The 17,357-nt window shown below is 43.7% G+C and overlaps 1 protein-coding gene across 1 annotated transcript in view; it reads left to right on the top strand.

The window, feature by feature from the left end:
• The window catches only part of LOC120059549 (laminin subunit alpha-5-like), a 316,678-nt gene that overhangs the window by 128,717 nt on the left and 170,604 nt on the right, over positions 1 to 17,357 (top strand). Inside the window, 2 exon segments of the mRNA XM_039008682.1 lie at positions 1,323 to 1,386; positions 16,605 to 16,708. Of these exon segments, the coding sequence (XP_038864610.1) occupies positions 1,323 to 1,386; positions 16,605 to 16,708 (168 nt within the window).

The following is a 17,357-nucleotide window of genomic DNA, read 5'->3' as shown; positions in this document are numbered from 1 at the left end:
GGGAACAGTCTAATCCTACTGTAGGCTGGGAACAGTCTAAATCTACTGTGGGCTGGGAACAGTCTAATCCTACTGTAGGCTGGGAACAGTCTAAATCTACTGTGGGCTGGGAACAGTCTAATCCTACTGTGGGCTGGGAACAGTCTAATTCTACTGTGGGCTGGGAACAGTCTAATCTTACTGTGGGCTGGGAACAGTCTAAATCTACTGTGGGCTGGGAACAGTCTAATTCTACTGTAGGCTCGGAACAGTCTAATTCTACTGTAGGCTGGGAACAGTCTAATCCTACTGTGGGCTGGGAACAGTCTAATTCTACTGTGGGCTGGGAACAGTCTAATTCTACTGTGGGCTGGGAACAGTCTAATTCTACTGTGGGCTGGGAACAGTCTAATTCTACTGTGGGCTGGGAACAGTCTAATTCTACTGTAGGCTGGGAACAGTCTAATCCTACTGTGGGCTGGGAACAGTCTAATTCTACTGTGGGCTGGGAACAGTCTAATTCTACTGTGGGCTGGGAACAGTCTAAATCTACTGTAGGCTGGGAACAGTCTAATCCTACTGTGGGCTGGGAACAGTCTAATCCTACTGTGGGCTGGGAACAGTCTAATTCTACTGTGGGCTGGGAACAGTCTAATTCTACTGTAGGCTGGGAACAGTCTAATTATACTGTAGGCTGGGAACAGTCTAATCCTACTGTAGGCTGGGAACAGTCTAAATCTACTGTGGGCTGGGAACAGTCTAATCCTACTGTGGGCTGGGAACAGTCTAATTCTACTGTGGGCTGGGAACAGTCTAATCCTACTGTGGGCTGGGAACAGTCTAATTCTACTGTGGGCTGGGAACAGTCTAATCCTACTGTGGGCTGGGAACAGTCTAATCCTACTGTGGGCTGGGAACAGTCTAATCCTACTGTGGGCTGGGAACAGTCTAATTCTACTGTGGGCTGGGAACAGTCTAATTCTACTGTGGGCTGGGAACAGTCTAATCCTACTGTGGGCTGGGAACAGTCTAATTCTACTGTGGGCTGGGAACAGTCTAATTCTACTGTGGGCTGGGAACAGTCTAATTCTACTGTGGGCTGGGAACATTCAAAATCCTACTGTATGTTCATGAAAGAAAACATCAAGACAGATTGGGGCGCACTTTTAGGGAGTTTATAAGAGACAGTCCTCCTCAGTGCTGTTTGGTTCCTGAATGTATAGGATTCACAGAGAAAAGACGAAAGGTGGAAGTCCCATTATAATGCACTGTCATGTCAACACTAAATGTAATGAGCACATGATGGAGCTTTTATCTCTGTTTCTCTCTCTGTTGTTTTGTAGTGGTATCCCTGGGAAGAAATGTGGTACCATTATCCTTTCAGTCGAGGAGCTGGGAAACTGCAGAGTAAGTACAACATATTTAACTGTTACCTTTTTCCCCGTACAGTCAATCAACGCCATTGAAATAGTGTACCGTACATCAACATAATGCTTTTTAAAAATGTTCAACTCATTGTCAAGACATAAGATAGAAACCTCCACTGTGTGTGCCAGCTAGGCCATAGAGAATAACCAGAGACTGTTAGTGATAGTTTGAGACAAAGGAAAATAAAAACCTATATTGTTTGTGCCTAAAACCCACTAATAACCCTGTCTATTAGCGATGTGTTGAGCCATAGGAAGATTGTATCCATACGTATCGTGAATATCAGACCCATATACTGCATTAAAAAAAAAAAACGTTTTAAATGAGAAGTAGGGATTGGTCTGAAGCTGAAAAAGAAAGGAAATTCATGAGCACCACAATGCCTACTTCACCCATGCTCTACCAAGGTTTTCCAGCTCACAGCTTTGACCTACTACGGTAGCTATGTTGGTCTATTGTACTTCAAACAATGTGTATGCAGGTTGCTTAGGATTCAAACCTTCTCAAATCATCATTTGTTTGTAGCTTTGCTTATAGTTTGCCTCTCATCTGACTGGTGTTAGCTCGTTACTAGCGTTGTTGCTGCACTATTAACTAGCTGAAACCGGACCAAGTGCTTTGGTCCGGTTTTAGAACTCTGATATTCAGCAGAAAAGGTAGCAAAAGGTAGCACATCGTTGTTTCTTAATGGATGGAAATTAGAATGTGAGAGTGATAAATTATTACATTTAATCAACACTGTAGTCTCAATAGTGATCAATAGTCTCAATAGTGATCATTAGTCTTGCCAATACGTTTGCAAGACTAATGATCACTATTGAGACTATTGATCACTATTGAGACTATTGATCACTATTGAGACTAATGATCACTATTGAGACTATTGATCACTTCATGGATGCTGTGGTCTTGTTCTCATCCGATGTCTAGATCTTGAGGTAGGTCAGGGCAAGACATTTAAAAAAAATATATCTAATGCTAACGACCCTGTTAACAATCCGGTATGTGGATCTCGGTAACGGCCGGACGGCTCATGATGAGAGGCGAGGAGTGTGTCGTGTACCTCCAATCAATTTGATTTGCAAATTTTCATTGATATTGGTGTCATATTGGCTTAGATATGATGGTATGGAGATTTGAATTTAACATTGAGCTTTAACCAATGCACTATACTGTACTATATATTAGAGGCCTTCACGGGTCCAAAAGGTTGCACCCATTCCGAAATGGATCTGGGGCTTTCCCATCCGGACCCATAGGCATAAATACATTTTTTAAATATAGAGACCCACTCCAAACGGACCCGAGGACAACTAGATCCATTCCGTATAGACCTAAAGCAGAAAAGCTACTTTATTAATTAACTGGAGCTGATAAAGTGCGAGGGAGAGGAGGTAGAGAGAGGTGACGCTCTAGCAGGGGAGGTAGAGAGAGGTGACGCTCTAGCAGGGGAGGTAGAGAGAGATGAGGCTCTAGCAGGGGAGGTAGAGAGAGGTGAGGCTCTAGCAGGGGAAGTAGAGAGAGATGACGCTCTAGCAGGGGAAGTAGAGAGAGATGAGGCTCTAGCAGGGGAGGTAGAGAGAGGTGAGGCTCTAGCAGGGGAGGTAGAGAGAGATGAGGCTCTAGCAGGGGAGGTAGAGAGAGGTGAGGCTCTAGCAGGGGAAGTAGAGAGAGATGACGCTCTAGCAGGGGAAGTAGAGAGAGATGAGGCTCTAGCAGGGGAGGTAGAGAGAGAAGAGGCTCTAGCAGGGGAGGTAGAGAGAGGTGACGCTCTAGCAAGGAGAAGAGGGGGAGCGAGGAGAAGAGGGGAACGAGGGGAAGAAGGGGAGCGAAGGGAAGAGAGGGAGCGAGGGGAAGAGAGGGAGCGAGGGGAAGAGAGGGAGCGAGGGGAAGAGGGGAGCGAGGGGAAGAGGGGAGCGAGGGGAAGAGGGGAGCGAGGGGAAGAGAGGGAGCGAGGGGAAGAGGGGAACGAGGGGAAGAGGGGAACGAGGGGAACGAGGGGAACGAGGGGAACGAGGGGAAGAGGGGAGCGAGGGGAAGAGAGAGAGCGAGGGGAAGAGAGAGAGCGAGGGGAAGAGGGGAGCGAGGGGAAGAGAGGGAGCGAGGGGAAGAGGGGAGCGAGGGGAAGAGAGGGAGCGAGGGGAAGAGAGGGAATGAGGAGAAGAGAGGGAGCGAGGGGAAGAGAGGGAGCGAGGGGAAGAGAGGGAGCGAGGGGAAGAGAGGGAACGAGGGGAAGAGAGGGAACGAGGGGAAGAGAGGGAACGAGGAGAAGAGAGGGAGCGAGGGGAAGAGAGGGAACGAGGGGAAGAGGGGAATGAGGAGAAGAGAGGGAGCGAGGGGAAGAGGGGGAATGGGGAGAAGAGAGGGAGCGAGGGGAAGAGAGGGAACGAGGGAAAGAGGGGAACGAGGGGAAGAGAGGGAGCGAGGGGAAGGGGGTAGTGGCTAGACTTATTGGGCAGAACAATCAGGCTCCTCTGAATGACTGTAAACCAATCCACTGAACTCAGAATGGATTGGTTTATTACTATGAAGTTACAGTCCTAGTGCATCTGGCTGTAATGCACAGGCCATATAATGCAATAACCATTTTAGCATTTGTCATAAAGTGTTCTCAGGGTAAATTACGAATAGGATAATGTAAAAATACATTAAAAGCCAATGCATGATGTGCTGTCCCAATCTATCCCCCTGAACATATAGGCAGCAGCTAGCTAAAGAGAGAGCACTTTGCAGGCGTCTCTAAGCACACTGTTCTTCAAAGACTCCGCAGCATACAGAATCGCTAGAACATTCTGTTTGAACCGTTAACAAGACCAGCCTCGAGCGCAAATAACCCATGTCCTTCAACCACGTTCACACATTTCATGACTGACAGTACAGATAGGCTAGCGCACACGCTCGTCATCTGGACACAATGTTCTGACTTACATTGTCAGGGTTAATATAACCATCATCTCTGTAAAATAATCAAATAGTCCCACACATTCCACTATGTGACTGATGTGTTGTGGTCCAAAAGTGTGCTAGAGTACTTCTGTGTGCGTGCGTGCGCGTGCGTGTGTGCGTGCATGCGTTTTCCCCAGTCCTTCAGGGGTCTGTGTGAGGTACATTAGATCTATGATGATGAAGAGTTCGCCTCACTGCCACAAAGCACCACTTACACAGCAGGCTTCTAATATAAATGCAAATGATCATTATCTTCACTCACAAGAGGTCATCTCCCCACTGTTTCAGAGTCGATTAGAGAGACAAAGGTCTGGAAAAGCAGGCACGACTGATACCTAAACTACATGGATTACATAGACTTGAACTATGAAAAATAGATACCCCTGTAAAGCTGTTTTAACGTGTAAGGAAAAAATACAGTTTATAGTTCCAGAATGTATGTGGGAATCTTATTGTCAAATGGAACTCCCAGGATTGTGAATTCTAACAACTTTAAAGCTGCCTGGTGCTTCGGGATCACTTCCATCCATCTGGATTTTGTTTACCACATCACAGGCCACCTGTGAGCAACAAATTGAGTGAGGCAGCTGAGGAGTTTCTCCAGGAAGGACATTAATACACCGCTTGTTGTGTTGAAGTCAAACCTGAGATGGATGTCGATTCTGAAACACAACTACAGGGACTAAATAAAGTGTGTTGACAGAGAGGGAGGAGGGGGAAGATGGTGAGAGGGAAGGGGGGAAGGGGGGAGAGAGTGCAAGGAGAGAGAGGGGATAGACAGAGAAAGAGAGAGAGAGAAGAAGGAGAGATAGAGGGGGAGAAAGAGAAGGGAAGAGACTGCAGGGAGTGAGGGAGAGCGAGAGAGAGAGAGGAGAGAGACTGAGAGAGAGTTAGTAGAGCTCTGGGTAACATTAGACAGAGAGAGTTAGTAGAGCTAGTCTGTAACTAGTCCCTGGTACTAGTCCCTGTAACTAGTCCCTGGTACTAGTCCCTGGAACTAGTCCCTGGAACTAGTCCCTGGTACTAGTCCCTGTAACTAGTCCCTGGTACTAGTCCCTGTATCTAGTCCCTGGTACTAGTCCCTGGTACTAGTCCCTGAAACTAGTCCCTGGAACTAGTCCCTGGTACTAGTCCCTGGTACTAGTCCCTGGAACTAGTCCCTGGTACTAGTCCCTGGTACTAGTCCCTGATAGAAGAAAGAGTGGATACTGAGCTGTATTATCCTCCTCTAACATCGTCCCCCGGCTGTGGTGCGCCACACTAATACTTCTCTGGTCCCCAAACCCCCAATGGGATAACCTGTAGGATGGCTGTTCCCACAATCATCTGGTCCCCGAAACCCAATGGGATAACCTGTAGGATGGCTGTTCCCACAATCATCTGGTCCCCAACCCCCCAATGGGATAACCTGTAGGATGGCTGTTCCCACAATCATCTGGTCCACAAACCCCCAATGGGATAACCTGTAGGATGGCTGTTCCCACAATCATCTGGTCCCCAACCCCCCAATGGGATAACCTGTAGGATGGCTGTTCCCACAATCATCTGGTCCCCAAAACCCAATGGGATAACCTGTAGGATGGCTGTTCCCACAATCATCTGGTCCCCAAAACCCAATGGGATAACCTGTAGGATGGCTGTTCCCACAATCATCTGGTCCCCAAACCCCCAATGGGATAACCTGTAGGATGGCTGTTCCCACAATCATCTGGTCCCCACACCCCCATTGGGATAACCTGTAGGATGACTGTTCCCACAATCTTCTGGTCCCCAAACCCCCAGTGGGATAACCTGTAGGATGGCTGTTCCCACAATCATCTGGTCCCCAAACCCCCAATGGGACAACCTGTAGGATGGCTGTTCCCACAATCATCTGGTCCCCAAACCCCCAATGGGATAACCTGTAGGATGGTTGTTCCCACAATCTTCTGGTCCCCAAACCCCCAGTGGGATAACCTGTAGGATGGCTGTTCCCACAATCATCTGGTCCACAAACCTCCAGTGGGTAACCTGTAGGATGGCTGTTCCCACAATCATCTGGTCCCCAAACCCCCAATGGGATAACCTGTAGGATGGTTGTTCCCACAATCATCTGGTCCACAAATCCCGAATGGGATAACCTGTAGGATGGCTGTTCCCACAATCATCTGGTCCCCAAACCCCCAATGGGACAACCTGTAGGATGGCTGTTCCCACAATCATCTGGTCCCCAAACCCCCAATGGGATAACCTGTAGGATGGTTGTTCCCACAATCATCTGGTCCACAAATCCCGAATGGGATAACCTGTAGGATGGCTGTTCCCACAATCATCTGGTCCACAAACCTCCAGTGGGTAACCTGTAGGATGGCTGTTCCCACAATCATCTGGTCCCCAAACCCCCAATGGGATAACCTGTAGGATGGTTGTTCCCACAATCATCTGGTCCCCACACCCCCATTGGGATAACCTGTAGGATGGCTGTTCCCACAATCATCTGGTCCCCACAACCCCAATGGGTAACCTGTAGCATGGCTGTTCCCACAATCATCTGGTCCCCAAACCCCCAATGGGATAACCTGTAGGATGGCTGTTCCCACAATCATCTGGTCCCCAACCCCCCAATGGGATAACCTGTAGGATGGCTGTTCCCAGAATCATCTGGTCCCCAAACCCCAATGGGATAACCTGTAGGATGGCTGTTCCCACAATCATCTGGTCCCCAAACCCCCAATGGGATAACCTGTAGGATGGCCGTTCCCACAATCATCTGGTCCACAAACCCCCAGTGGAATAACTTGTAGGATTGCTTGCTTCACCATAGAATTAGGAATTAGAATATGAGAATGGACATAAACCTACTTTTGATGGTCCCAAGGTCAGACATGTTGGTCAGGGAGTTAGTCAACCATGGTTTGCCAATGCTGTTAGAAGATATTGTTTAAAGCAATGAATGTGAATAATTTATCTGATGTTTGTATGTTAGCTAGCTAGCCAGCCAGTTTTAGAAGAATGATTCCATACGTTTTTCAAATTAACTGCCATTACGCCAAACATTCCATTCAGCAACACACTGGTTGAAATCAGTTGATGATAGGACTTAGACAAGTTGTAAATCCAACAAGTACTGATATTGTATACTAGGACACATAGCTTTGCAAGGGAACTACATCTGAGACATTTATGGTCTGTTTACATATATTTTAGAGGCTATTGATACAGAAAATTAGTATAAAACCAAAATGTGGGAAAAATCAAGGGGCGTTCGGAAAGTATTCAGACCCCTTGACTTTTTCCACATTTTGTTACGTCACAGCCTTATTATAAGATGGATTAAATTATACTTTTTCCTCATCAATCTACACACAGTACACCATAATGACGAAGCAAAAACAAGGTTTTTAGAAATTTTTGCAAATGTATTAGAAATAAAAAACAGATACCTTATTTACATAAGTATTCAGACCCTTTGCTATGAGACTTGAAATTGAGCTCAGGTGCATCCTGTTTCCATTGATCATCCTTCAGATGTTTCTCCAACGTAATTGGAGTCCAACTGTGGTAAATTCAATTGATAGGACATGATTTGGAAAGGCACACACCTGTCTATATAACGTCCCATAGTTGACAGTGCATGTCAGAGCATCAACCAAGCCATGACGTTGAAGGAATTGTCCATAGAGCCCCGACACAGGATTGTATCGAGGCACAGATCTGGGGAAGGGTACCAAAACATTTCTGCAGGATTGAAGGTCCCCAAGAACAGAGTGGCCTCCATCATTCTTAAATGGAAGAAGTTTGGAACCATCAAGACTCTTCCTATAGCTGGCCACCCAGCCAAACTGAGCAATCGGGGGAGAAGCGCCTTGGTCAGGGAGGTGACCAAGAACCCGATGGTGACTCTGACAGAGCTCCAGAGTTTGTCTGTGGAGATGGGAGAACCTTCCAGAAGGACCACCATCTCTGCAGCACTCCACCAATCAGGCCTTTGTGTTAGAGTAACTCCCAAATGTATTTTGGGATCCAGCCCTGTAAATATAATTTGCCTAGAGACGCACGAGTGGAGAAGCAAGCGCATCATTTCAAGCAATGACTTAAACGGATTTTTGTTTCCCTGCATTTAAAATCACCATCCACGAGAAACGCCGCCTCTGAATGTCTTATGGACCTATACAGCCCGTCGAGTGCGTTCTTAGTGACAGCATCAGTTTGTGGTGGTACATAGACAGCTATGAAAAATATAGATGAAAACTCTCTCGGTAAATAGAATAGTCTGCAGCATATCATGAGGTATTCTATCTCAGGCGAGCAAAAATGTGAGACTTCCTTAACATTAGATATCGAGCACAAGCTGTTGGTAACAAAGAGACACACACACCTACTTCTTTCGTCTTACCAGAGTCTGCCGTCCGGTCTTGATGATGCATAGAAAAACCAGCAAAAAGTATATCTATGTCCTCGTTCAGACACGACTCTGAAAATAATGTGGATATTACCGTTTTTCAGATCCCATTAAAAGATATTTATTGAATGGTGCTCATCCAGTTTGTTCTCCATTGATTGTACGTTCGCCAATAGAGCAGAGGGCAGTGGCAGTCTTTTTGCTCATCGACGTAGTCTCGTCAGGGTGCCGGTTCGCCTGCCTCTCTTTCGCTACTACTTCCTCTTTCGAGTCCCGGGCATTAGGGCCTGAGTACTAAATAGTAAAGTACATGGCCCAGTTGCATAAAACACCTTAAGTACATTTTCCCCTCATCTTTCCCATAAAGTTTCCTTAAATAAAGTCAGTTACACAAAACATTTTAAGGTGGATTTCCCCCTTAAATTAAGTGAAAAATGTAAGGGTGCCCATGAGGTCAATTCTCTGCATCATTCAGTAAGGATAGAAATGAAACCACATTTGTGGAGATTAATGTTTCTTTAATCTGCTGTGGTTACAAACGGTAAAGATCAACCAGCTAGCTAGCTAATAAAAGGTGCACAATCCATGGCTACAAAGCTAGCTAGGCTAGTTAGCTATAGCTACTCTGTCAGCTAGCTTGACTTACTAGAAAGTAATATAAACAAGTTGAGAAAAAAGTAACTATAAAAACATGGTTTATTATCTTCTGAAGTATTTTGGTTATCCTGTCTTGATTGTAGAAGTTCTGTTTTGCTATCTCACAAAATGAAAGCGATCTCTTTGAGGAGACCTCTAGTCATTGAATCAGGCCGTCTCCATGGTAACCAAAAGCTATTTCTGCCATACATGCCTTCAAATTAATGCCCTTAATCAATTCCCTTTGGTAAGGGAAAATTATTCCTTAAGGTAAACCCTCAAGGGAAACACTTAAGAGGTTTCATGCAACCGGGCCATGGTCCGGAGTAAGCAGAACATCCAGAGCTGCCGACTCGTTGAAGTAGATTTTTTTGTCCAAATCGAGGTAATTGATCGCTTGTTTGATGTCCAGAAGCTCTTTTCAGTCATAGGAAATGATCCGAACCTTGAGGGAAGCTTATTTGAGTCAGAAAAGGGGTGTTCATAAAATAGGGAAAATATACAAAACCATGCAGAGAACATCCAACTGACAATCTTTTAGATAAATATATAAACTATTGGAACCAAGAACTGATGTTGGCGCAAGATGGAGGGGAAGTTAGAGCAAAACTAACAAAATTACAGTTAACGAAAATGCACACCTAATCCAATATAAACTAATGTATAGAATATATTATACAAGAGACAAAATTCACAAATTCTACAGCAGAACGGCAGAGTCACGTCTCAAGTGTAAAACTAATAATGACTCAATAAGCCATGATTTCTGGGAATGCTGCGAAGTCCAGAAGTTGTGGGTGGTGCTAGAAAGTTGTCTGTCAGAAGTATTCAAATGTACTTTTAATTCGTCTGTCTGCATATTTCAAGACATGTCATATGGGGGTGTAGTGGGATACACAACGGGCTGGACGATTCTCTTCTCATCTTGACAAAATTTATACTAAAAACTTGGAAATCAATCAATCCGCCATCATTAACATTACTATTTCAGTCTTAAAATGGACGACCAAGAAAAACTAATTGGTGTGAGGATGTTAGCATGCAGGTCTGAGCAGATGAGATGTGGTCATTGTTTGTGTGTGTCTAAGTTGTTGTTCGTTGGTATAAGTTTGTATCTTGAGTGAAAAATAGGAAATGATGACGAAACATTATGTACAAAAAAAAGTTAAAATACAACGACTGTACGTGGTTATTGACTTTTTATTACTTCAAGTGATAAGTTACTTCAAACTTATCTTTCTGTGATCAATTGTTTTTACTGAGTCTGTGGCGCTCGAGGTGGCGAGCCCTCTTGCAACACCCTCACACCTCCTTCCGGGACCTACCGGAACCTTCCGAGACGGGAGGCTAATGGAGCCCATAAGCCAATCAACTGTGTGATTGGCTGGACAATCAGCCCCAATACTTGATTACGCTGCTGCTGCTTCTGCTGCTGCTGCTGCTGGGGACGTGACTGGCTTTTAGGTTAAGAGCGTCTTTGTTTCTGAAGTTATACTTTAAGCATTTCTGTTGGTTAATTATGAAATAAAACGTAAGTTTGAACTGTTAACTCTGCCTCACTGAGCCTCTGTACCCTGAGACCCTTTTAGCTCTGGTCCGTGGCAGTGGCCTCTCCCCAGGCTCTGTCACAGAGTCACATCATCAATGCAATCAATAAGAAACAAGAACATTTTACACTGAGTTTCCCCAAGTACTAAAGACTGAGATATGAGTCACAACAAGGTCCTGGTGTCACTAATTAAGATTTGCGGTGTATCAGGTGTAACATGATGGTTCCATATCGGTACCGTCGGTGTAAAGTGATGGTTCCATATCGGTACCGTCGGTGTAAAGTGATGGTTCCATATCGGTACCGTCGGTGTAAAGGGATGGTTCCATATCGGTACCGTCGGTGTAAAGGGATGGTTCCATATCGGTACCGTCGGTGTAAAGGGATGGTTCCATATCGGTACCGTCGGTGTAAAGGGATGGTTCCATATCGGTACCGTCGGTGTAAAGTGATGGTTCCATATCGGTACCGTCGGTGTAAAGTGATGGTTCCATATCGGTACCGTCGGTGTAAAGTGATGGTTCCATATCGGTACCGTCGGTGTAAAGGGATGGTTCCATATCGGTACCGTCGGTGTAAAGTGATGGTTCCATATCGGTACCGTCGGTGTAAAGTGATGGTTCCATATCGGTACCGTCGGTGTAAAGTGATGGTTCCATATCGGTACCGTCGGTGTAAAGTGATGGTTCCATATCGGTACCGTCGGTGTAAAGGGATGGTTCCATATCGGTACCGTCGGTGTAAAGTGATGGTTCCATATCGGTACCGTCGGTGTAAAGTGATGGTTCCATATCGGTACCGTCGGTGTAAAGGGATGGTTCCATATCGGTACCGTCGGTGTAAAGGGATGGTTCCATATCGGTACCGTCGGTGTAAAGTGATGGTTCCATATCGGTACCGTCGGTGTAAAGTGATGGTTCCATATCGGTACCGTCGGTGTAAAATGATGGTTCCATATCGGTACCGTCGAGTCACGCAATATGTCGCTATCTTGTTTTGCTAAATCCATAGCTACAGCCTGGCAACACATTTAATGACTCGCTTTCTTCTATTGTTTTAAGACAGAACAACAACATCAGCAACAACAACAACATCAGCAACAACAACAACAGCAACTCTAGTCACAGACAGAAACATGACCAAGACAGACCAAGACAGAGATAATTGCACCAATCTAATAACTGGTAGAGTGATTACGTCTGAAGAGAAAACAGCAATACAACGTCTTGAGTCCATTTAGTCACCACAGTTGTAATCAGCAGTTAACTTTTCTCTCACCTTCAAAATTATAATCTTGTTTTTCCAACTGTGTTGATTGGATTTTACAGAGCTAATCAGAGCTGCTCAGTTTTCAGAAGAAAACATTTAATTTAATTCTGCACTATTACATCCATCAGATATTCTATCCCAGGTACCGTTCCAAGGTCCATATTAGTAGCAATTTTGGTATAAAGCAGTATTGGGTGTACATTCTAAGTGGTATGTTAGTGTGTATAATGGAACGTAGCCTAGGGTCTGTGCTTTGAGGAGGCAGAGGTTGTAGCCCAGTTGTGGGCTGCTGGCCAAAGCAGACCTCGGTTTCATTGGTTCCACTTGTGCTAGGCAAGCTCAATCAACCGCAGCTAAAGTGAACAAATACTAGTTGAACCCAGGTTTGCTAGTCCAGTTGTGGGCTGCTGGCCAAGGCAGAGCTCGGTTTCATTGGTTCCACTGTGCTAGGCAAGCTCAATCAACCACAGTAAACAAATACTAGTTAAACCCAGGTCTGCGAGTCCAGTTGTGGGCTGATGTCCAAGACCTGGAGCCTGGTTGTGGAGGTTGTGGTAGTTTGTGGAGCAGGTCAGAGGATGTACTGTGAGTGATGTGGGTCATGAGGATCGATAGAGAACATGTTTTCAGGCTCTGAGAAACCACATCATTATCTATGTGACAAAGACCTGATGGCTATTGGCTGCATTTTAGAGAGAAGAAAATGGTTTTGTCTACACATGAATGAATGACAACTTGGTGAAAATTGGGCTTCCATTCATATCTGATGACTGTGCCCTATTGAGATGCTGCAGTCTCATCCTCTATACTATACTGTATTATATTTTATTATACTGTACTGCACTGTGCTGTGCTGTATTATACTGTACTGCACTGTACTGTACTGTATTATACTGTACTGCACTGCACTGTACTGTATTATACTCTACTGCACTCTATTGTACTATTCTGTATTATATTGTACTGCACTGTACTGTATTATACTGTACTGCACTCTATTGTATTGTGCTGTATTATACTGTACTGCACTATACTGTATTATGCTGTATTATACTGTACTGCACTGTACTGTATTATACTGTACTGCACTCTATTGTATTGTGCTGTATTATACTGTACTGCACTATACTGTATTATGCTGTATTATACTGTACTGCACTGTGCTGTATTATACTGTACTGCACTCTATTGTACTATTCTGTATTATATTGTACTGCACTGTACTGTATTATACTGTACTGCACTCTATTGTATTGTGCTGTATTATACTGTACTGCACTATACTGTATTATGCAGTATTATACTGTACTGCACTATACTGTATTATGCTGTATTATACTGTACTGTATTATACTGTATTATACTGTACTGCACTATACTGTATTATGCTGTATTATACTGTACTGTACTATACTATATTATTCTGTATTATACTGTACTGCACTATACTGTAGTATACTGTATTATACTGTAATATGCTGTATTATACTGCACTGCACTATACTGCATTATACAGTACTGCACTATACTGTATACTGTATTATACTGTACTGCATTATACTGTATTATACTGTACTACACTACTGTATTGCACTATACTGTATTATACTGCACTATACTGTATTATACTGTACTGTACTGCACAAAACTGTATTACACTGTACTGCACTATACTGTATTATACTGTAATATGCTGTATTATACTGCACTGCACTATACTGCATTATACAGTACTGCACTATACTGTATACTGTATTATACTGTACTGCATTATACTGTATTATACTGTACTACACTATACTGTATTGCACTATACTGTATTATACTGCACTATACTGTATTATACTGTACTGTACTGCACAAAACTGTATTACACTGTACTGCACTATACTGTATTATACTGTACTAAACTATACTGTATTATACTGTATTATATTGTACTGCACTATACTATACTGTATTATTCTGTACTGCACGATAATGTATTATACTGTATTATACTGTACTGCACTATACTGTATTATGCTGTATTATACTGTACTGTATTATTCTGTATTATACTGTACTGCACTATACTGTATTATACTGTATTATACTGTAATGTGCTGTATTATACTGTACTGCACTATACTGCATTATACAGTACTGCACTATACTGTATACTGTATTATACTGTACTGCACTATACTGTATTATACTATACTGCACTATACTGTATTGTACTGTACTGCACTGTACTGTATTGTGCTGTATTATACTGTACTGTATTGTGCTGTATTATACTGTACTGTATTATACTGTATTTTACTGTATAATACTGTATTGTATTGTACTGCACTATACCGTATTATACTGTACTGTACTATACTGTATTATACTATACTTTATTAGCCTGTACATACTGTATTTTACTGTACTATAATATACTGTACTGCACTATACTGTATTGTACTGTCTTGTACTTGTACTGTACTGCACTATATTGTATTATACTGTACTGCACTATACTGTACTCCACTGTACTGTATTATACTTTACTGTACTGCACTGTACTGTATTATACTGTATTATACTGTACTGCACTGTACTGTATTATACTGTACTGTATTATACTGTACTGTACTATACTGTATTGTACTGTACTGCACTATACTGTACTGTATTTTACTGTATTATACTGTACTGCACTGTACTGTATTATGCTGTATTATACTGTACTGTATTGTACTGTATTGTACTGCACTGTACTGTATAATACTGTATTGTACTATACTGTATTATACTGTACTGCACTATACTGTATTATGCTGTGTTATACTGTACTGCACTATACTGTATTATGCTGTGTTATACTGTACTGCACTATACTGTATTATGCTGTGTTATACTGTACTGCACTATACTGTATTATACTGTACTGCACTATACTGTTTTATACTGTAGAATACTATTCTGTAGCATACTGTATTGTATTGTAATGTACTGCACCCGGCAGCACAGACATTACTTGGCAGCACAGCCGTTACAGACATTACTCTGGCAGCACAGCCATTACAGACATTACTCTGGCAGCACAGCCATGACAGACATTACACTGGCAGCACAGCTATTATAGACATTACAGTTCCCCGGGCGCCGAAGACGTGGATGTCGATTAAGGCAGCCCCCCGCACCTCTCTGATACAGAGGGGTTGGGTTAAATCCGGAGACACATTTCAGTTGAAGGCACTCAGTTGTACAACTGACTAGGTATCCCCCTTTCCCTTTCCTTCCCATGACAGACATTACTCTGGCAGCACAGCCATTACAGCCATTACTCTGGCAGCACAGCCATTACAGACATTACATACAATACAGCCATTACGGGGTTGGGGAGCATTAATTTTTATGTGTACCAAATAGCACCCTTGTCTCTGGTTAGAACCCTGTGGGACACCCTATTGGCCGAGGTCAAAAGGAGTGCTCTACGTAGGAAATGGGGTACAATTTGGGAAGTACCCATTGTCTCCATAATGGCGGTGCGTGAACACTTAAATGCTGCCAGAATGAGTGTGATTATGATAATAATACCAGGCTTTAAAATGTATCATTAGCTGAACTAAACCCCCTCTATCCCACCCTCCATACAGAGACTTAAAGGCCATTTTCATTTTCTAAACCTATTCTATTTCAGAGCCCCATTTTGTATGCACTCTCAGGCGTTTAGGGCTGTAATCACAACCTTCACAACCACAAGGTTGCACATTACATTTTAAACGTTGCTTTTCGATACTCCTAGTTTTGAATGCAGAACATGACTTGAGTAATAATTATTAATGTGTTTGTTCTTTCTTTAGCTAGGATTTTGGATTTTAAAATCAGGGCTCACTGGCTATGCGATGCTGCTGTGGTGTGTTGCTTATTAGGATGCAGCCAATGGGTTTGTTTGGTCGTTCAGTGCTTTTATATCTTGGCACAAGACACCATATACAAAATACAACAGGAAGCATACAGAGAACCTGCAATCCTGCTGGAGATTTACAATGTAATGTCTCCTCTCTCTCCCTCTCTGTCCCCTCTCTCTGTCTTTTTCTCCGTTCTCTCTCTTGGTCATCTCTCTCGCTCTGCCTCCCTCCATCTCCCACCCTCCATCTCTCTCTCTCTCTCTCTCTGTCCCCCTCACTCTCTCTGTCCCCCTCACTCTCTCTCTCTCTGCCCCCCCTTCTCTGCCCTCCCTCTCTCTGCCCCCCTCCCTCTCTCTCTCTTTCGCTCTCTTCCCCTCTCTCTCTGCCACCCCCTCTTTCTCCCTCTTCCCCTCTCTCTCTGCCACCCCCTCTTTCTCCCTCTTCCCCTCTCTCTCTGCCCCCCCCCCCCCCCCCCTCTGTCCCCCCTCTCTCTCTCTTTCTCCCTCTTCCTCTCTCTCTCTCTCTGCTCCAGGAAGTTGCCACCATGCAGTTCTGTGCCCACAAGCTGGACAGGAAAGACTTCTTTGGGAAGTCGGACCCCTTCCTGGTCTTCTATCGGAGTAACGAGGATGGAACGTGAGTTCTTCATTCCTGTTTTTCTGTTTGTTTTCTGGCTCTAATGTTTTACCAAAGAGAAGTATGAGGGCAAAATGTTGTAGTGGCCCCACCTCTTGACGGGCAGAGAGAAAATATTACATTTATTTCCAACAATTCTACACATTATACCATGGGGCGGAGAGAAAATGCTGCAGTTTTAAAGCAAGTTTCCTGAAATTCTACCAATTTTGCCATGGGTTGGAGAGCAATATGTGCAGTTTTGAAGCACATTTTCTGCAATTCTACAAATGTTATGTGGTGTTAATGATATCTGAGTGAGAGTGACTAACATTATTAATGGGAGGAGTCAGGGCTCCTGGGCACAGTTCGGTATTCAGCCTACCTTGTCACAACACAACTGATTGGCTCAAACGCATTAAGGAAAGAAATTCCACAAATTAACTTTTAAGGAGGCACACCTGTTAATTGAAAAACATTCCTGATGACTATCTCATCAAGCTGGTTGAGAGAATGCCAAGAGTGTGCAAAGCTGTCATCAAGGTAAAGGGTGGCTATTTGAAGAATCTCAAACATAAAATATATTTAGATTCGTTTAACACTTTTTAGCTTACTACATGATTCCATATGTATTATTTCATAGTTTTGACAGAACTCTAGAGTTCCTCTG

This window comes from Salvelinus namaycush, chromosome 14 (assembly GCF_016432855.1).
Source record: "Salvelinus namaycush isolate Seneca chromosome 14, SaNama_1.0, whole genome shotgun sequence".
Classification (NCBI taxonomy): domain Eukaryota; kingdom Metazoa; phylum Chordata; class Actinopteri; order Salmoniformes; family Salmonidae; genus Salvelinus; species Salvelinus namaycush.
The sequence above is the reverse complement of the archived record's forward strand: the minus strand, read 5'-3'. Positions and strand labels throughout refer to the sequence as shown.